This window comes from Sinocyclocheilus grahami, unplaced genomic scaffold (genome assembly GCF_001515645.1).
Source record: "Sinocyclocheilus grahami isolate Dianchi unplaced genomic scaffold, SAMN03320097.WGS_v1.1 scaffold397.1, whole genome shotgun sequence".
NCBI lineage: Eukaryota > Metazoa > Chordata > Actinopteri > Cypriniformes > Cyprinidae > Sinocyclocheilus > Sinocyclocheilus grahami.
Window position 1 is genome coordinate 609088 of NW_015505576.1, and position 23313 is coordinate 632400.

General features: G+C 34.6%; 1 protein-coding gene and 1 pseudogene across 1 annotated transcript in view; both read right to left on the reverse strand.

The window, feature by feature from the left end:
* Positions 1-14811, reverse strand: part of LOC107550366 (WD repeat-containing protein 26-like) — a 26313-nt gene extending 11502 nt beyond the window's left edge. The window contains exons 1-9 of the mRNA XM_016231627.1: positions 14788-14811; positions 14572-14688; positions 14353-14479; positions 14113-14237; positions 13579-13682; positions 11035-11134; positions 3996-4052; positions 2232-2368; positions 1857-1954 (exon numbers count right to left, since the gene is read on the reverse strand). Coding sequence (XP_016087113.1) covers positions 1857-1954; positions 2232-2368; positions 3996-4052; positions 11035-11134; positions 13579-13682; positions 14113-14237; positions 14353-14479; positions 14572-14688; positions 14788-14811 — 889 coding nt within the window. The remainder of the gene's footprint in view (positions 1-1856; positions 1955-2231; positions 2369-3995; positions 4053-11034; positions 11135-13578; positions 13683-14112; positions 14238-14352; positions 14480-14571; positions 14689-14787) is intronic.
* A 73-nt stretch (positions 14812-14884) lies between these two features.
* Positions 14885-21857, reverse strand: LOC107550367 (adenylate cyclase type 3-like; annotated as a pseudogene).
* Positions 21858-23313: the final 1456 nt, after the last annotated feature.

Below are 23313 nucleotides of genomic sequence, written 5' to 3' on the forward strand. Positions count from 1 at the left end.
CGAGTATCGAAAGTATCGATACTCAAACAAAAAATATCGATACTAAAGGTGTGTTTTATTTAGTAGTGATTTTGTTAATTCAACAAAAAGATAATAATAATAATGCATACAATATGCATTGAATTGGTCGAATAATCTTTGTTAGCGTGTAATTGTGTAGGATAGAACTATTTTCCTGCTCATCTGAACACACGCAAATGTTGTAAGACAGAACCAATCTATCACAGAGAGCGTTCACTCACTTCTGACAGTGCATTCAAACAGGGCTGCGTTTCCCAAAAGTATCATAAGAAAGCATTGAAGCTTTTGGGACTGGCAGCCCTGAACAATGCTTATCAGAGGACAGAAGGACAGAGTTATTTCACAATAAACAAACTGAAATTGTAGCCTACATAGTTTGTGCAATTACAGTTATTTAAATTGAACATTGAAAGATAATATTGATCATGTTCTATTCTGTAATGTTAATAGAAATCATACACTGTCAGAATAAAAAGGTTGCAGTTTATGCATGCAACAGCCTGTCACTGGCAGTCCCTTATGAAAATGAAACATGGTTTTACTAAAGTGACCGTAGGTCCGTAGTTCAACTGTAGTATTTGTAGATTTGAATCATGTGTAAACAAAAAACCTATTTGAACCATGTGTAAACAAAAATATAACCTAATAATTTACAATTAAGGCAAATTGAATGTTAAAATGCGTTTTAAACAAAGTTAAGTGCTTATCATTACCCATTTTACTCTTAGAAATTTAACAATTTCATAAATTTAAAAGTTTAATTCAGAAGAATCGAATCGGTATCGATATCGACGATACTGCCTTGAAAAATATCGGTATCATTTTACCAGATTACACCTATTTACTTTTATTGTTTCCCCCACTAAATAATGTTTTTTCTCTAAATGTTTAGATTTTATAAAATTATTGTGAACTCATCATTTTTGTAGAGTAACTTTTGCTGCTGAATTATCCACTAACCTAGTTTATAATAATAGTATTTTTCTCATAGATTATGATTATATATTTTTTAATTTGTTATTTTTCTTTATAATGAAGTTGTCTATATTTAGTAGATTGTGTGTAATACACAACAGAGTGATGATCAGGTCAACACACACTGAGGTATAGAAATTAAAAATAAAACTGTGCTGGTATCAGATCGGTATCGGTATTGTCCAATACTCAGAACTTTTGCTCAGAAAAAAATGGTATCGTGCCACCTCTAGTTTTAGGTGTTTAAAGATTTATAATATTTATCACATTTTAATAATAACAAATAATATAAATTTTTATAAATGTGACCCTGGACCACAAAACCAGTCATAAGTGTCAATTTTTCAAAATTGAGATTTATACATCTTCTGAAAGCTGAATAAATAAGCTTTCCATTAATGTATGGTTTATTAGGATAGGACAATATTTGGTCGAGATACAACTATTCGAAAATCTGGAATCTGAGGGTGCAAAAAAAAAATTTAAATATTCAGAAAATCGCCTTTAAAGTTGTCCAAATTAAGTTCTTAGCAATGCATATTGCTAATCAAAAATTAAGTTTTGATATATTTACGCTAGGAAATTTACTAAATATCTAAATGGAACATGCTCTTTACTTAATATACTAATGATTTTTGGCATAAAAGAAAAATCGATCATTTTGACCCATACAATGTATTTTTGGCTATTGCTACAAATATACCCCAGCGACTTAAGACTGGTTTTGTGCTCCAGGGTCACAAATATTATACAAATAATGGCAATATATTATGCATCCCTAATAAAATCCTTATCTAGTCTATGGTGTGTCCTCACTTATATAGCTCTGTAAATGTGTGTGTGTGTGGTTGTACACTCACTCTGGAGTTTGTCCAGTAATCTACATCGTGACCCAGCGCCTTTTCCCTCCCATTCAGCCTTTGCCTTCAGATCCTCAGGGTGACTGCACATCAGATACCTTAAAACACACAGCCAATCATAGTGAACCATCAACAGCCATCACAGCCAATGACAATAAGCCATCGATAGCCATTACAGACAATCACAAAATGATTCTCACTTTCTTTAGAGCACAATAGCGGGAAATTGGAAATAAAAATGACATTCAAAATCTATACAGCAAAATTGCATTTTTAGCAATAACAAATAAACCTCACAAGACAGAGAAGTTGTTTATAATGATCAATAATGACGAGTATGTTAATGTGCATGCATGTATGTGTCGTGTTTAGTACCCGCTGAGCACGTGGATTCGATCTGTGTTGTATTTGAGCGGAGTCAACTCTCCTCTCAACACCTGAAGAGCTTCCAGAACTTTTCCGTCCTCCAAATACTCCAGATACTTCTGCTGTAATAGCAGAAACTTCATCCGCTAGAAGAGAGAAAGAAGAAAGATTCACTTTCAGTAGCACTTCAGTGACTCAATCATTCCTCAAATATATGGCTCAATAATCCACTTCACATTCACACAACAGTCACAACTAAAAACATGGTTACAACTAAAATGGCACAAATTTTGAGACCCCTTTTAAGGACACAGACAGTGTGAATGCAAAGACAACTGGGTTCTTTTTAAGTTGTTTCACTTAAATCAGCCAGGTTTTTTTGAAGAGGAAAGACTAGTATTAGACTAGTTTGACATAAAGGGGCACCAAGTTAAAAAATATAATATGCCAAATTTTTCTGTTGCACCATTGAAATTACTCTAGCCATAAATTAAATATTTATGGAAGAATATCAGTTAATAAAACAGCAGATTGTGAATCACATCAATAAGTTCATTTCTTTACCTAGTTCTTTAGAAATATATGATGTTGACATTTACACTCACTTACATTTTAAATAGACAGAATATTATGTGAATAAACGGCTCTTCAAAATAAACCTGATCTAAACAGTATGTGCATCCTTGATGTGCATGTCAAATAAAATCAACTCTCTTATGTTTTTTTTTGTATCAGTATTTATTTATTAACTTCAAATACAGTTTTTGAATGTTGTTTACATATAAAATACTTAATTATGCTATTTCATGATAAAGTATCAAACTTATTTTTACAGAAAATTATGAGAGACAAATTAAGTTAGAATCAACCTTAACAAGATAAGCAACAACTTCTGCTCACTAATTTGAAGGCTGCTATTGGATCATTAGGGGTAAATGTCATATTATGCGATTGTGCATTACTTTACATAGAGCTTACAACCCACTAGCTATGTTCTGCCTTAAAGGAACAGTTCACCCGAAAATGAACATTTACTGAACGTTTTCACTGGAGGAAGCATTACTATGGATTATGGACTTGAATTTTGGACAGAAGTGACAGTTTACAGTTAAAGTGTATTAATGATGATTTGTTTCTTACAAACACACAGCTTTTCACTTCACAAGATGTTAATTGATGGACTGTCGCCTCTGGCTTGCTTAATTGGGGACACTTCATTTCCAGCGATATCGTTGACTTGATCGCAAATGATTGCAAAGATGATCTGAACTGAACTGAGCTGGATGATGACATCACTGAATTCAATGATGGGACTGTTTTTAACTGAAAAATTAGTGTTTACTATTGTCATTTTGCATTATTGACACACTATTTTCCTAATTAATGCTGTTCAGTTTCTTTGACACAATCTGTATTGTTAAAAGCGCTATATAAATAAAGGTGACTTGACTTGACTGGAGCAGTGTGAATTATTGTGATATTTTTATCAGCTGTTTGGACTCTCATTCTGACGGCACCCATTCACTGCAGATGATCCATTGGTGAGCAAGTGATGGAATGCTAAATTACTCCATATCTGTTCCCATGAAGAAACATTTTTAGCAAATTTTCATTTTTAGGTGAACTATTTAAGAACACATGGTGCAACCAAATTAAGCATAGAGTTAGTTACAAACTAGCTAGGTAATAAGTCTTTCTACAACACTTGTTCCAGATGAAGCTTCAGAAGCTTCCAGTATTAAGTGTGCATGCGGGTGAGTCCGGTGCTCTTACCACAATAGCGCTGGGTGAATGCATCAATGCTTTCAGCTCGTTGAGGTCATTTTCAGCCTGTGTCCCACAAAGAAACAAAAGCGTCAGTTCAGCATTTTCATCCAGCATTTTTTGGGGAAAAATATCACCATCAACCATATAGGGTTTACTTTAAGCTCAGTGACAAAATAAGTAATGTTAACCTAAAACACAAAATGGTTTGAATTAAATATAATAGCCCCAAAAAGTATCTGAACACTTCAGTCACGCTTCAATTGTCTGAATGTCTTTGTATTAGATAGCAAAACTCCAGTAAAACACCAAAAGTGTTGTGGAAAACGATGAATTTGTTTATTTGATTGTGCCATCACTTCAAAATTCATCAGCATTTTCTGCACAAAATCCTTCTATAAGAAAAAAGAAGCAGTACATGTTTTTAAGTTTGCCTCTATAAATAGATGGAAAACTAGGAATGAATTAGGTGGAAAATAGGATTCAGCTTTGCCACTGTTAGTTCAGGGGGCCAGAAGACAAGGAAAATTGAACCCAAAACCCCATCAGAAATGGCTGCTTCAGCGGTCCAAACAGTTCCTCAAGCCAGAAGCATGATCAACTAAATGTGCAAACAATTTCTAGAGTCTGTCTTATCCCACCATGAGCTTTGAAAAGCATTTCCCTAAAGGCTGAGCATGATTGTTATTTCTGCCCAACAACTTAGAGCTTGGTTTCAATAGTCCAAACTCTCCTAAATTAGCTGACAGTCAAATAAACCTGTATGAAATACAACATAACTGGATTATTTTTATTTCTACCCATTTAAACTACACTACAGTCAAAAATATGAGTCCACTTTTCAAATGGCTTTAGACTCTTTTCTTTCAGTTTACTTATGAAGTGAACAGGAAAGGGAAAGACATGCAATCATGTTCTGAAATAAAATCACACTTAGAGAATAATTGCTGCATTAAAGGATCAAAATGTTAAAGAAAGTCTTGGCAAAGCTTTACCAAAGACAAGAACAAAACTCTCTATGCATGCAAAACCAGAAGGAATTAAGCTTTTTTTATGACCTTTCACCATCCCCACATACACATTTACATGACCTTTGACCTACAGTTCACCCATCAGTCTGCATGCTCATCCTTAGTAAACATGATTCTAAAACTTTTTTTTATTAAAACAGTATAAGGAATGTTTTAATTTAAACAGTAAACCTCTTTTGGGCAGCACTTTGTTTGCCAAAATTGAAAATAATTGTTCAAACTGAATTTGATTTTATTTTAAAGGATGAATTAAATTGTTAAAGTTGTATACATTCATTTGATTACCACCATTTTTGATACAATTTGTATTTTATCATTAAAAAAAACTGAAATTAAAACAGACAACACAGAAGTTATGAAAAAAATAAAACATGATATATGGAATTAGTAGTGTTAAAAGTCATTTGATTACCACCATTTTTGATACAATTTGTATTTTATCATTAAAAAAAAACTGAAATTAAAACAGACAACACAGAAGTTATGAAAAAAATAAAACATGATATATGGAATTAGTAGTGTTAAAATATAATAAATTATTAAATCGATAAAGTTTTATGAATTCAATTGATTTGGCATCCTTTTTGATTATTAATATGTATTTAAACCATTAAAATTTAATTTACATATGATAAGCAACATATGATGCTTTTTTAAAGATCATTATTTTGTGTATTTGGTGTAACAGCATATGTTGACATGCTTTAATGTTCAAAAAACACATTATTTTTCAAATACTGTACATTATTGTAAGTCCTCTATGCCCCGCCTCTCTCAAACACTTCGTTTTCTACAAAGTCCCTCCTTCCGACAAGCGCAGTCTGCTCTGATTGGCCAGCTAACCCGGTGCATTTTGATTGGCCGAACACCACAAGCACTCGTCGGAAATGTAACGGCACTTACCATAATCGCGAGCTTCATCTTTCAAAATAAATGTAAAGACAGAGCCCGAAAGAGGAACAGAGTCGCGTGACAGACACAGTGATGAAGGTTTATTTTAACGGATAGAGACAGAATATCAACCAAAAAATGCAGAAAAAAAACACATTATATAAAGGTTAGAAATTGATTTGCATTTCATTGAGTGAAGTTGGTCCCCTACCAACCAGCAAGAATTCTGGCTCCCACAGATTGGTTATGTGTCCATGTGGAAGACAGATTAGTCCTGAAGTTACTCCTAATGTCAGCTCGTTAGGTGTATAAGACACCTGTCCACACAATCTGTATCTTCCATTCCAACCTCTCCCACCACCATGGGCAAGACCAAAGAGCTGTCAAAGGATGTCAGAGACAAGATGAATGACTTTGACAATGACCATTATTCATATAAAATATAATAAAACAAAGAATCATTTGTAGAACCAGATGTGAAACCACTGGCTCTAATGGAACATAACACTTAGGAAGGTATTATTTATCTTTATGACCACATCATAAACAGTTTTAAAAAGCTTAGAGTAATGAATCTTTTTCTGATACAATTGTGTTGAAGCATCGCTGGTTAAGAACGCTTCACTTCACGATCACTAACAATCAGGAAAAAGCCTCAAAAGCTTAAAGGGGTCATATGATGCTTTTTTAAAGATCATTATTTTGTGTATTTGGTGTAACAGCATATGTTGACATGCTTTAATGTTCAAAAAACACATTATTTTTCAAATACTGTACATTATTGTAGGTCCTCTATGCCCCGCCTCTCTCAAACACTTCGTTTTCTACAAAGTCCCTCCTTCCGACAAGCGCAGTCTGCTCTGATTGGCCAGCTAACCCGGTGCATTTTGATTGGCCGAACACCACAAGCACTCGTCGGAAATGTAACGGCACTTACCATAATCGCGAGCTTCATCTTTCAAAATAAATGTAAAGACAGAGCCCGAAAGAGGAACAGAGTCGCGTGACAGACACAGTGATGAAGGTTTATTTTAACGGATAGAGACAGAATATCAACCAAAAAATGCAGAAAAAAAACACATTATATAAAGGTTAGAAATTGATTTGCATTTCATTGAGTGAAGTTGGTCCCCTACCAACCAGCAAGAATTCTGGCTCCCACAGATTGGTTATGTGTCCATGTGGAAGACAGATTAGTCCTGAAGTTACTCCTAATGTCAGCTCGTTAGGTGTATAAGACACCTGTCCACACAATCTGTATCTTCCATTCCAACCTCTCCCACCACCATGGGCAAGACCAAAGAGCTGTCAAAGGATGTCAGAGACAAGATTATAGATCTGCACAAGGCTGGAATGGGCTACAAAACCAACAGCAAGAAGCTTGGAGAGAAGGACACAACTGTTGGTGCGATTATTCGGAAATGGAAGAAATACAAAATAACCATCAATCAGCCTCGGTCTGGAGCTCCGTGCAACATCTTGCCTCATGGGGTAAGGATGATCATGAGAAAGGTGAGGGATCAGCCCAGAACTACACGAGAGGAGCTTGTTAATGATCTTAAGGCAGTTGGGACCACAGTCACCAAGCAAACCATTGGTAACCCACTATGCCGCAATGGACTGAAATCCTGCAGCGCCCGCAAGGTCCCCCTACTCAAGAAGGCACATGTACAGGCCCGTTTAAAGTTTGTTCAGATGAGACCAAAATTGAGCTCTTTGGCATTAACTCGACTCGCTGTGTTTGGAGGGAGAGAAATGCTGACTATGACCCCAAGAACACTATCCCGTAGAGTCAAGCACGGAGGTGGAAACTAGGGATGTTCATTTTAACCAGTTAACCGTTAACCGACCATATAGAATTTTGACCGATTAATACAATCAGTTAAACGGTTTAAAAAGTCATTTATTTATTTTTTCCAGTAATTTTTAAAAATGTTTAAAAAGATTTGCTGCATGGTTAAAATACCCTACACGTATAAAAAAAAAGAAGTGTTTTTTAGAGAACAAAAAAAACGTCGCGTAGCCTATAAGTCACATTTTATATAATGCCTACGCAAAATGTTTACAAACATTATAATAAACACTATAAACATAGCTAGGCTATTTTAGTTCCCCTCACTCCACAACAAATCCTTTCAATTAACAGTAAAACAAGAATTAAAAAATAAATAAAATCAAATGTTTCTGTATTCACGATGTATTTGAATGGCAAATTATTATTTATTATGTAGCCTACTTCACTTGCGTTCCAATATCCACGTAAAACAAAATGTTTTGTATAACATCATGACGGTACGGTGATAAAACTTAACAGCACAGATTTGACTACATATTTAAACTGAGCCGTGTGTTTTTTCCCCATATGTTTGACTGACTGTATTTTATTATGATAATGAACAGGCTGCATTGTCAAGGTAGCAATCAGATTTTGCTACCTCCCATTAAAACAGATGGTAGCATAATTCGATAGCGAAAAGTGCTACCTATCAGATTTTGCTTCCAGCATGATATTAATGAGGTGTGAGGCTTTATTAATGTACACCTACCCCAACCCTAAACCTACCCTTACAGTAGGATAAATACAGTGTTGGTAGCATAATCTGATAGGTAACATTATTTGTCAGCACACCGGCGCAATCACTTGAATTTTTTCCTTCTAACAGTGGAAACAACTAGCCTACTCCTTTTAGTCAAAGATAATCGGAATTGTAAAAGGTTTGCCTTTATTTGTGTACATTCACAATAAAAACAAATCTTTGTGCTTTTGTAAAATAAGCCTAAAGAAAAATAGGATGCCATTTTCTGCCATCTGGTTTTCTTTCGCGCAGCACAAAAAAGAACCGAAACTCTGCATACTAGGCTACTTGTTACAGTTTTTCTTTCATTTTCTTAATTTATTATTTAAGTAACGATATATTTCTCGTATAGGCCTATTGATTTGTTATATATACATACAGTGGTGTGAAAGTGTTGGCCCCCTTCCTGATTTCTTATTTTTTTGCATGTTTGTCACACTTAAATGTTTCAGATCATCAAACATTTAAATATTAGTCAAAAATAACAAGTAAACACAACATGCAGTTTTTAAAAGAAGGTTTTTATTAAGGGAAAACTAAATCCAAACTACATGGCCCTGTGTGAAGAAGTGTTTGCCCCCCTGTTAAAACTGTGGTTTATCACACCTGAGTTCAATTTCTCTAGCCACACCCAGGCCTGATTACCGCCACACCTGTTTGCAATCAAGAAATCTCTTAAATACGACCTGCCTGACAAAGTGAAGTAGACATCATGCCGAGATCCAAAGAAATTCAGAAACAAATGAGAAAGAAAGTAACTGAGATCAGTCTGGAAAAGATTATAAAGCCATTTATTCCTCCACAGCGCTGTAACAGATGCATTGCAAGTTATCGCAAACGCTTGATTGCAGTTGTTGCTGCTAAGGGTGGCCCAACCAGTTATTAGGTTCACACAGGGCCATGTAGTTTTGGATTTAGTTTTTTCTTGATAATAAAAACCTTCATTTTAAAAACTGCATGTTGTGTTCACTTGTGTTATCTTTTACTAATATTTAAATTTGTTTGATGATCTGAAACATTAAAGTGTGACAAACATACAAAAAAATAAGAAATCAGGAAGGGGCCAACACTTTTTCACACCACTGTATTTATATATAGCCATAGCTTTATTATGTTTTTCTCCACTCGCAGAAGCGCTGCAGGTGCGTGATGTGATATGAAGACCATGTGAATCCTTATGTTCTGTTGTATGCTGCTTTTTGCGCATTTAAATTTAAATACATTTAATTAATCCCCGGGAAACAAATGTTAGTATATTTAACGGGTTACAGACACTTATCCTTTCTAATTTAAAATAATCTTGTTGGTTAACAGTTAATAATCGGTTAACGAGTGTCGGTTGTCCATTAGGAAAAATAACCAAAATGAACATCCCTAGTGGAAACCTTATGCTTTGGGGCTGTTTTTCTGCTAAGGGTACAGGATAACTTCACCGCATTGAGGGGCAAATGGATGGGGCCATGTACTGTAAAATCTTGGACGAGAACCTCCTTCCCTCAGCCAGAACACTGAAGATGGGTCATGGATGGGTCTTCAAGCATGACAATGACCCGAAACATACCACCAAGGCAACAAAGGAGTGGCTCAAGAAGAAGCACATTAAGGTCATGGCCTAGCCAGTCTCCAGACCTCAATCCTATAGAAAATCTGTGGAGGGAGCTGAAACTTCCAGTTGCCGAACGACAGCCAAGAAACCTTAAGGATTTAGAGAGGATCTGTAAAGAGGAGTGGATCAAAATCCCTCCAGAGGTGTGTGCAAACCTGGTGACCAACTACAAAAAACGTCTTACCTCAAGGGTTTCTGCACCAAGTACTATGTCATGTTTTGCTTGGGGATCAAATACTTATTTCACTCACTGAAATGCAAATCAATTTCTAACCTTTATATAACGTTTTTTTTCTGGATTTTTTGGTTGGTATTGTCACTATCCGTTAAAATAAACCTACCATAAAAATTGCAGACCCTTCATTTCTTTGAAAGTGGGCAAACTTACAAAATCAGCAGGGGATCAAATAAATATTTCCCCCACTGAAAGAGATTTAATGAGGAAAAAGTAGCCACTTTATCCGCTAGGAAATGACTGGACTGGTGAAAAACAGTTTTGTTTGTTTATTATCATTATATTTAGCACCATTCCAGCTACCACAGCTTAGAGACAAGTGAAAAATAGAAAAAGAACATAAATATCAACAACAAATAATAAAAAATGATTATGATTAAAACTATCTAAAACTAAATCTGGTCTAACTTCAAACTTTAAAAAAAATGAAAAGACTTCTCATAAAAATTGAAACATGGTTGAAAAATCTGCCAAAAAACGTAGACTCTGATTTTGATGAAAAGTTATGAAGACAAACATTTTCTTTACTATGCACTGATGCATCACGCAAAACAAAAGAAATGTAAAAGTAATGTAATTAAGAAAGCATTGGGCATGAAAATAGTGTCAACTTTGACCAAACCAGGATAAAAGTGACCATCTCTCCCGATAACTTCTGACTCAAAATCATGACATTACATATAACACGTGGCTCATTACATAAGCTCACCTTGTCCCATTCGCCTTCCATGACGTGGTTCCGGAATTTTGTGGCTGATGGATGCTCCAGTCTACAGCCAGATTCCTGCATTAACAAATCCACCGTCTGACTGGAAAGAGACAGAGAGACCTCACAAACATGAGCAATGCATCACAGTGCATTCAACACTTCTCATTTATTTGACCTTTAGCGAAAACAATAACTAAAGCTTGATTGTTTCTAATTGCTATATCAACAGCTAGCGTCTCAAGTACTGCTTGCATCCCATCTGACATGAAAAAGAATGTTAAAAGGGCAACTATCAACTTGTGTGTCCCTAACATATGTATTACCTGTTTCATTAAAGCATTAACACACTAATGCCTTGCTATATAATGAAAATAATCACTGCTGAAGGGGTTCAGGGGGATTTTGTATGTAATTACCTGCATCACTCGGCCACATCGCAACTGATATCAGTACTCTTATGTGTGTCATATTGATTTATTATGGCATATAGCGGTCTTATATTCAGAATTTAACATTTAAGAAAATATATTTTTAGGTTATAAAACTGAAAAACAGACGAGCTCAAACATGCGTATGAAAATGATGGCAGTGACTGGGATGCTACAGACAGGTGAAGGTTTCTAGAAAGTGTTTTGAATGCAGGGTCTGACAGAATTACGTCATGCTATGATTGCAAAAGAGAGAAAGAGAGAGAGAGAGTTTTATCTCAATTCCTTAGCATTTCCAATACCTCAGAACACCTTGATGATGTGACAGAAACTATGGACTCGCTCTTTTGTAGCATTTTAGATACGGTTGCTCCTTTACGCTTAAGTAAGATTAAGGAAAACAAACATAACCCCAGGTATTTATTCAATACAGTGGTTAAATTAACGAAAAATAAAGCATCAACAGGCGTTGACATTTCCCAACAGCACAGCAGTAATGACTTTATGAACTAGTTTACTTCCAAGATCGATACTATTAGAGATAAAATTGTAACCATGCAACCGTCAGCTACAGTATCACATCAGATAGTGTGCTATAGGTCCCCTGAGGAACAATTCCACTCATTCTCCACTATAGCAGAGGAAGAGTTATATAAACATGTTAAATCATCTAAACCAACAACATGTACAGTATGTTAGACACTATTCCATGTAAGCTCCTGAAAGACGTGCTTCCAGAAGTCATAGATCCTCTATTATTAATTCGTCATTGTTATTAGGATATGTCCCCAAAACCTTCAAACTGGCTGTTATTAAGCAATTTTATATATATATATAAAGCAAAATAAGTAAACTCATTAAAACATTACAACTAAAAATGCAATAGCATCTGTGCTTCGTACATCGTGCAATAGCATTGTCTGTCTGACTAGCTATCTATCATCTTGTCTTTTTTTACATTTTAAACATTACTTTTCTAGGTAGTACTGCTACCCTACTAAGGTCTGTTATTGATTATTAAAATTCAACAAGAAGCTATTAAAGTTTGGCTGTTTAATGTATCTTTTTAACTCTTTAAATCATATTTCTCATTCTGTCAAACAATAAAACACTGAGAACCGCAGAAAGAGCTGCTAAATCCGCAATCTACAAAAAAAATTCTGAGAGCTAATATAATCAATAATAATCTGATCTATAACCATGAGTTTCACATGAAACAAACTGAATGTCATGAGTGAAGTGTTTATAAAAAGAGTTTATAAAAAAGTATTAAAACATCAGACTGCCTGCTGGGATTGAGATACAGACCAGGAGATGTTTAACTATTAAAATGCCATTCGTTAAAAAACTTGAGATAAGGTCTCAGTGTGATATTCTCGGTTAAAGCTATACGTGAAATAAAAATATAGAATAAAAACTCTGCCTTCTGTTGATGCTTTCATTATAGAATTAAAATAATGAATGATATACATTTTTCATGTTCTGTTGAAAAGATGTATGTGCCTTTGATCTGACTATTTGACCCCTTACTGACTAGTATTTGAGTTTTTAGCTCCTGATTGTGTGTTTGTCCACAATTACAGAATTTCCATAATGGTCTATGTTATACTTTTTACGTGCTTTATTTTTTATGTGCTAACATTTTCCATAATTACAAATAACAATTCATAGTTTACTGTAACCTGATCCTTCTGTGGACGCATACGTTCTTTATCAGCATTTTGTACTGAGTGAAAGTGTACAAAGCAAAACTCAATAGACCAGATGGTGTATTTTTGATCTGTCTCAATGATGGAACATGTGCTTTTAAAATACAACAAACAATAGACATTTTTCAGGTAATACAACCTTTGGCTGTTGTTTTTAATGGGTAATTTTTCAGAGTTATTGTCTATTGGGTAGTGCATGTGCTGCAGACATGTTGAGCTTCAGTGCTCATTAGGGAGACTAATCAGGTTTGTGTCTCCTCTTTGTCCCCTTTCCATTGTTTCTATTAATAAAAAAGGCCCAAAATAACATAAAATAAAATGTCAATGTCCTTCTTATCCTCTCTTCTCAGGATTTGTCTGCTATTTGAGAAAGACTGCAGTCGTCTTTGCGACAGGTTCGTCCTTGCCCTTCATGAAGAAAGTGAGCAGTTCTCCTTTTCCATTTACATAGATGGGTCCTGACGAAATGGAAGCCATACTCCTTCAGGATGTTATAGCAGTTCTCCACCACCTGGGGAGCACCAGCACCAGAAGATGTCTGTATCACTCACAAAAAGAATGGCAAGCTATGAACTCAGAATTGTGATACATAAACTTGAAATTCTGAGAAGAAAAGTATGAATTGTGAGATAAAAGGTCACAATTACTTTTAAAAAAAATTCTGTGACAAACTAAAACATCAGAATTGCATGATGTAAACTCACAATTCAGAGAAAAAATTAAATAAATGTGAGATGTGTGGAAAACATGCAAATGTTTGTCAAAAAGGCTTAATATTGAAAATGGAAATGACTGATATTAAAAATATTAAAATACTAAGATAAGATCATTTTTTTGCCATATTGGCCAGTTATTTTTTAAATAACTTTTTTATTACCTCAAACTTACTTTTAAAAATAAAATAAATATAAACTTCTAAAAAAAAACGAAGCTTTTATCACCTGTATGTTACCCATAAACCCAGTGGACTCCATACGATTGCCCACATTTACAGTGTTTCCCCAAATATCAAAATGAGGTTTGCGAGCGCCAATCACTCCAGCTATCACACCCCCCTTATTCAGACCTGACAATAAAACACACACAAACAGCATGGTCACAATACCATAAATATAACACAACTCTATTATTATATCAGCAGAAGTAACATGGGTCTGTAGTTCAGTCAGACGCTTGCTGACCTATGCGCAGCGTGAAGTTATTGAATGACTGTTTGTTTAGGTTTCCAAGTGTGACTTTCATAGCCAGTACAAAGTCTGCCAAATCAGCAAAGTGTTGCCAGTGCTCCAAGATGGACTGATCCTCTGTCTATATAACACGCAAATCATCATCATCATCATCATCAGTAACACAGTCTATATTAGTGTATTATAAGCTCTAGTTTGTGTTGTGTAGCTGACCTTGCGGTCGGCGTATCTGTTAGTGTTGCTCTCCGGCGTCACGCCTGACGCAGCCATGTATGTGCTGCCAATGGTCTTGATTTTCGTAATGTGGCGAAACTCTGTGCGATCCAGAAACTACTCGGAATCAAAAAACACATCATATGATATTAAAGAGAACTTCTGCTGAACAAATAATGACATATACAAGAAATAAAGGACAAGAGATACTCACACTGTCAAAGTCAGAGATGATCTCATTTAGGATTCGGAGGCATTCTATCCCTCCATTGTTTAACTCTCATCCGTATAAAAGTCAGAGACAATGTCCTTCTTATCCTCTCTTCTCAGGATTTGTCTGCTATTTGATGTGGGAGAAAGACTGCAGTCGTCTTTGCGACAGGTTCGTCCTTGCCCTTCATGAAGAAAGTGAGCAGTTCTCCTTTTCCATTTACATAGATGGGTCCTGACGAAATGGAAGCCATACTCCTTCAGGATGTTATAGCAGTTCTCCACCACCTGGGGAGCACCAGCACCAGAAGATGTCTGTATCACTCACAAAAAGAATGGCAAGCTATGAACTCAGAATTGTGATACATAAACTTGAAATTCTGAGAAGAAAAGTATGAATTGTGAGATAAAAGGTCACAATTACTTTTAAAAAAAATTCTGTGACAAACTAAAACATCAGAATTGCATGATGTAAACTCACAATTCAGAGAAAAAATTAAATAAATGTGAGATGTGTGGAAAACATGCAAATGTTTGTCAAAAAGGCTTAATATTGAAAATGGAAATGACTGATATTAAAAATATTAAAATACTAAGATAAGATCATTTTTTTGCCATATTGGCCAGTTATTTTTTAAATAACTTTTTTATTACCTCAAACTTACTTTTAAAAATAAAATAAATATAAACTTCTAAAAAAAAACGAAGCTTTTATCACCTGTATGTTACCCATAAACCCAGTGGACTCCATACGATTGCCCACATTTACAGTGTTTCCCCAAATATCAAAATGAGGTTTGCGAGCGCCAATCACTCCAGCTATCACACCCCCCTTATTCAGACCTGACAATAAAACACACACAAACAGCATGGTCACAATACCATAAATATAACACAACTCTATTATTATATCAGCAGAAGTAACATGGGTCTGTAGTTCAGTCAGACGCTTGCTGACCTATGCGCAGCGTGAAGTTATTGAATGACTGTTTGTTTAGGTTTCCAAGTGTGACTTTCATAGCCAGTACAAAGTCTGCCAAATCAGCAAAGTGTTGCCAGTGCTCCAAGATGGACTGATCCTCTGTCTATATAACACGCAAATCATCATCATCATCATCATCATCAGTAACACAGTCTATATTAGTGTATTATAAGCTCTAGTTTGTGTTGTGTAGCTGACCTTGCGGTCGGCGTATCTGTTAGTGTTGCTCTCCGGCGTCACGCCTGACGCAGCCATGTATGTGCTGCCAATGGTCTTGATTTTCGTAATGTGGCGAAACTCTGTGCGATCCAGAAACTACTCGGAATCAAAAAACACATCATATGATATTAAAGAGAACTTCTGCTGAACAAATAATGACATATACAAGAAATAAAGGACAAGAGATACTCACACTGTCAAAGTCAGAGATGATCTCATTTAGGATTCGGAGGCATTCTATCCCTCCATTGTTTAACTCTCATCCGTATAAAAGTCAGAGAAGTTGGGAATAGAGGCGAACATCACACCAATCTCATCATAAGACTGACTGTAATGTTCCTGCAATAGACAAATAAAAATTAATGTGCACATTTATTAATGACTAAACTAATATATAGATTACTCTGACAGGAATATAGAGAAAAGGTCATTATAACTTTCTATCTTATAATTGCAATTGTGAAAAGCCTGTGGATTGTAAGATATAAAATCGCAATTGCAAGAAAAAAAGTCAGAATTGTGAGACAAAAAGTTGCAATGACCTTTTTTCATTTATTATTCTGTGGCCGAAACAAAAAAATCTGAATTCCAAGGAAAAAAGCCAAAATTGCGAGATTTAAACTTTGATTTAAGAGAAAAAACTTAAAAATGCGAGATGTACACAAAAGTCAGAAGCATGGGATATAAGAAAAGTTATAAACTGATATAAACTTGCAATAAAAGAAAAACAGAATTACAAATATGTAAACTTAGAATTCAGAGAAAAAGAGTCAAAATTGCGAGATTGACATTTTGAATTTCGAGAAAAAGGTTAAAATTACGAGATGTAAACTAAATTTCAAGAAAAAAAAGGCAGAATTGCGAGATTTAAGATAAGATTAAAACAGATATAAACTCACAATTCTGAGGAATAAGGTTAAAATTGTTATTCCGTGGCAGAAACTAGCTTCTACACATACCTCATCTCTCTTCTTTGAGCCCAGGAAGTGTTTGGCCACGTGTTCAGGAAGCATGTTAGTGACCAGCGCCTCGTTGTATGTTCTCATTTCATACACTTTCTCCTTGTGATCATGAACCTCAATCTTCCAAAGAAACAGTTTATGTGACTGTCTTTCCACATGAGAGAGGAACAAAATACAGAATTCACATGCTAATATTTGTGAAAAACAAAATAAACTTGAGTTTTTAAGCTATTGCTGGACATACGTGACATGCAAAATAGTAGAAACTCATCATCATGATGATAATCATCATGGTCAGCAGATATCTGGTGGGAACCACTGAATAACTGAAGAGTCATACAAAATAATGAAAATCAATTTCAGGTGTCAGACAATGTTTTTGAGTGGTTTGAAGCACAACTTAACCTTGCATTTTAATCATTAAACACACAATCCAATTTAGCTGGGTGAAAAATAATATAAATAAGTCATGACATGTCATGTCAAAGTCAATGTCAAAAAAAAAAATTTATGAAAACTGTTTGCTGATCATAATCAGAAATGTTTCTTGAGCAGCAAACCAGCATATTAGAGTGTGATTTCTGAAGGATCATGTGACACTGAAGACTGGAGTAATGATGCTTGCATCACAAAAATAAATTGCATTTTAAAATACATTCAACAGTTATTTAAAATTGTAATAATATTTTACATGATGTTTTTACTGTATTTTGATCACTTTTCAAACATATCGTCTGGACTCAAACTCAAGCTTGTCTCACCTGTAGTCCAGGTAGCGAACGAAATCATAGATGTCGTAAATGTACATCCAGCTGTGGATGTTTACAGCACCTGTTGCTATGGTAACCAACAGCATGAGCGCCAGCTTGACCACATGGCTGAGCATGACGGTTGCCACGAGTGACAGCACCGATATGTATCCGTAGTGTTTGGGGTTCTCGGCACATCCGCCGTTACCCAGTGACTCGAGCGTCATGCCGAGACTTCTGTTTGCGAGGTTCATGGCACTGCATCTTTAAAAGTCTGATTTTAAAAAATGATACATGAAAAATGCAATAGTCAAGCTGCATGACGTCATAAAAACATGCCAGAGCAAAGAATGATTTACACAGTCAGTAATAATAATTTGGAAAGAGGTGAAATGTGTCTTATCTCACCATATCAGCCACCTCAGCCATGGTCAGAACAAATATGGCAGCCATGGCCCAAGTGTTACGAGCCCAATGTGTGCGGTCGATCTACTGCGAGAATGACACCAGCCTCCGGGGGAAGACCTGATACACGCACATCACAATGTTACACAGACAGTCTCTCTCTCATAGCGTTGTAATGGTTAACTCAAATTAAAATGATTAGAAATAGTTTTTCATTCATTGAAGTAAAGCTAAAATGGTAGCACTTTATTTTACAGTCCTGTTCCGCATGTACATACTATGTACTTATTATAGCAATTACAATAACTGGGTAATAACAAGGTGCTAACCCTGAACCTACCCCTAAACCTAAACTTAACCCATGTTGCCTTATACTACCCGGTACTTTCTTGGGTAAGTACACTGCAAGTACACGTACTGTAAAATAAAGTGTAGCCGCTAAAATACTATAAAAGTATAAAATATACACATTCTAAATATTAATAAATACTATAATTGTATATCAATAAAATAGCATAAAATATTAAACATATACAATATTAAAATATACTAAGAAATACACCAAGTAATTAATAAAATATATGAAAATATATAAAATACTAAAATAACATTGCTCTCTCATGACAATAAAAATTTGGTGAATCACATGACAAACTTTCAAGGGCAAATCTGGCTAATACTTAACCCCAAAATAAAAAGGAAAATAAATATCATTTATATTTAATATAAATAATAATAAATGAATTACATGTTTAAATGAAATCTATTTTTAGAATATTAATTAATAAAGCACATTACTGTAATTTGAAGAAATAATCTTTACAATTGAATTTTTTTAAAGAATTTTGGAAATTTAAAAAATGATTGAAATCTGTAAAGTTGGTATTATTGATTGTACAGTCTTTCATTTATGATTTTTTCTTACAGTAGTCCAGTAAAAAGTCGAGTAAAAAAAATCTAATCAGAAACATCACTTACGACAATAATAATTACTGTCAATGATGGTGTGGGTCACAATGCTAAAATTCTTAAAACAGGCTTTATTTTCATTTACTAAAATATAATTTCTTTTCTTTTTCTTTTTCTTTTGGGGGGGGGGGGGGTTCATGAGATTCATTCAATCATCTACTGCTGTGATGTTGGACTCACTTGAGGAAAGATGGCCGCTATAGTGAACACAGAGTCGTAACAGTTCACCAACTGTTATATATCTTGTAGTATAAAATTGAAATACAATTTTATAAAAAATGTAATATAAAACAATTTTAGAAAAATTTATAAAATAATAAGTTGTTATTATAGATATAACTGAATACAATGAATTCTGTCAGCACTGAATCACTATGCACTATATACTATATGTGTGTGTGTGTATATATATATATATATACACAGCATATATATGTCTGAGTGTGTGTGTGTGTGTGTGTGTGTGTGTGTGTATAAAATGTATCCATTCATATAAATTTTCATTATTATATAATTATATTACTCTACAATTGGATCCCTCGAACCATAAAGAACAGAGGCTGCAGCAGAGCTCAAAACCTCTACACTTTTAGAGATTATTGTGAAAGTACAGCACTAAACTAATGAAGTGACCTCTTATTATTCATAGTTCAACAAATTCATCATAGTGTTTCTGCAGATAAAGCTTCTTTCAGTCCCCATTTACTGTAGACAATGCCTCGCCCACTTTGGTAAGCCCCACCCAGTGGGTGTGTGCTTTAGTTAAAGTTTATTAATGATAAAACCCCTCCCATATGGCATGTCCTGTAGATAAAGCTCCACCCAGTGATTGGGTGCTGCAGGTAAAGCCCCTCGCAGTGGGCGTGTACTTACGAGATGGCCTCCACCATAGACAGGCCCATCATAATGGAGCAGACCGCATGATCTTCAAGGTAATCTGGCAAACCGCAGATACAGTAATAACAGTCTCCCAGAATCTTGATCCTCAGCTGGTGGTGTTGCTGTTAAAGCATACAGCCAGATAAGAGTGGAAATTACAGTGTTTCTTTAATACTTAGTACTGGTGTTTATGTGCACATTTGTACCATGCAAATTCCCTATAACATGTGAATTTGTACTAATTATGGCCATTTTTTACAAGGTGGATGCACATAAATATTTAAAATGTGTGCGTTGCCTGTTTTTACTCACTGCTGCTAGTTTGTCAAAGCGAGCAAAGAGCTCGTTGAGTAATTTGACAAGTTCTTTCGGAGTCACGGCAGACGACAGCTGTGTAAAACCTACGATGTCTGCGAAAAGGATACTGCAGAGAGAGTAGAGATATTAGATCAATATTTCCATCTGTTTGAAGAGTTTGAAGCCTTGTTGAAGGCATCATGAAATGACAACCTGTAATGTGAATGAAAAATGCTAAGGTTTATTAGAAGACACTCACTTTTTAAATATGTAAATACAGGCAGGTTTACATTCAAAAACATATTTATGTATTTGATTTGCATATAAAATGTCCATCTATTTAAATTACACAGTTTTAACATAAAGACATAAACCTAATGTGAGGCATATTTTTTAGTCATACATAAACTGAGGTAAGAAAGGTAATTTTTTTTTTAAAGATTTCTGCATTTAAAAAAAATACTATTTGCATGTATTTTATTATATTTAAATCATCATATTTTCAAAATGCATTTATTAAAATTGCTTAGAATCAGCAGAAATCAGTTTATTGTGAAAACAATTAAATGGATTCAGTTAACAAGTATGAACATGGTTAAAATATGGCTAGGAACAAGCAATATTCAGTTAGTAAAAATCAGGTTTACTAAAGCTAAAAACATAAAACAATGTTGTTACTTGAAGTAAAATAAAATGTAAAAAAAAAAATATTATTTTATTTCAGCTGGTTGCTACATATATAATTTTATTTTAATGAACTAAAATAACTAAAACGGATTAAAAATCAATGAAAAATAATAAAGACTTTAATTATTAAATAAGTCTTTATGCAGCTCTTAAATAAGTCATTTAATGAATACATAAGTCTTTGTGCAGATCTTAAATAAATTGTTTAGTAAATAAATATACCAGTCTTTATGCGGATCCTAAATAGCAAATAAATGTTACTTTTTGTGTGAACTAACCCTTAATAATAATGTCTGTATTTCACTTTAGTGAAATATTTTTTCAATGTATAAAACAGATCTTAAAACTAGTGCATACTGTGTGACCAACGTAAAATAATGTGTGATGGCAAATTTGGACTCTTGGGTCTTTATTGTCGCAGCTGTCACAATAACAGCAGCCTGGGGACTGACTTCATTACTGCAATAAGTGTGACAACAGAACACAACCTGCTCTGTGTGTGTGTGTTGCTGCTGAATATTGTTGTGGTCATATTGTTTAAGGATTAATTGAGCATTTATTTAAAATAGAAATTGTTGTATCATTATAAATGTCTATACTGTCACTTTTGATGTATTGAATGCACTCTTGCTGAATAAAAGTATACATTTCTTAAAAACAAAAAAACTTAACTGGTAGTGCATCTGTAAATTATATACAAATATCTGCAATTTTGACTATAAAACTGAAATAAACATTACATAACAATATAATATAAAATAAAATATATTGTTAAAATATTATATAAAATAAAAAATATTATTATAGATATTAATACAATTATTTACTGTTGTTTATTTGTGACCACATGAAGAACAATTTTTGTACTGTAGTAGTGATGATATTATGGTAACAAAATTCAGGTAGGCTAGCCTACCATGGTGCCATGTCCAATAAATAAATAAAAACAAGTGATACCATCATATTTGAAAATGGTATATAATTTATTTAAAGTACATTACTATAGTATTTGGCAACCGACAAAAGAGAGTAAGTGTGTGTGTCACCGGCCGCGTAAAATCCCGCGAAGTTCATCCTGAAGTAACAGCACGTGGACCGTGATGAGCAGCCAGAGTATGGGATTACAATTCTGCCACAATTCTGCGCGTGAAATATCATATTTTGAGCACGCAAAAGTGCGTTTTGCACGCGCGCGAACTGAGTTTTGTGGAGAAAATGTTTGTCTCACAAAGAAGAAAGTATTTCGAGCGCACAAAAATCAATTTTTCATTTAAAATATGTTTTTGGATGTGTGCAGACCTCTTTTGCGCGTGCAAGGTTTCACTAGCTTGCTCACCTGATGCCCGCCCTCAAACTGAAGTAACAGCACGTGGACCGTGATGAGCAGCCAGAGTATGGGATTACAATTCTGCCACAATTCTGCGCGTGAAATATCATATTATATATCACCCTTAAATGAATATATAAATTAAAATTAAATGGTAAGTTGTGTACAAGTTAAATCCACAAGATAATTCAAATGAACAAAAATCAATTTTTCATTTAAAATATGTTTTTGGATGTGTGCAGACCTCTTTTGCGCGTGCAAGGTTTCACTAGCTTGCTCACCTGATGCCCGCCCTCAGTGCTGGCTAAATGCCAACGGCTGGAGTGCTCAACACAACCCAGCCTAGATTAAGTTGAGATAACATAATTCAAATGCGTGGAAATGTGTGTCATAATTAAATTAATTTGCACCAACGATTTATTTTTTTTGAGTGTGGGCTAAGGATCTCATATAGCCTAACACATGCTTTATCTTTAACTATTAACATTCATTTAAGACACAAATAACTGTGTTGCCCTCAGTGCTGGCTAAATGCCAACGGCTGGAGTGCTCAACACAACCCAGCATTACAATGTGCCATAATTCCAGCCAATCAGAGACCAAGGCTGCTAAATTCTGATTGGCTGTCTTGACAACCAATCACAACATTTCTTGCATCATCTCGACAGCAGAAGAGGAAAAATACAGTGCATGCATAATTATTATGCAAGTTGATATTCTAATCACGTTTTTTTCCAAGCACATTTTACCAATAATTATAACTACTATTAATCTTGTATTTAATCACTTATAATCTATATATTATTGTTCATGAAGGCTGGAAGTGAAAAACGCCTTATATTCAGGTGTGCATAGTTATTAAGCAGTTATCTTCTACAGATAAAATCTTGAGATGGACTAAAAATGAACTCCCAAAACTTACTGCCAGATTCTGGAAGATAAATTCTTCAAACAGTGGTACAAGAGGATGTGGTGCTGGTCCTTCAAGAGTCACTCTCAACTGTCTATAAAGCATATATATAAAAGACTGATTTATATATATAAATATATATATAT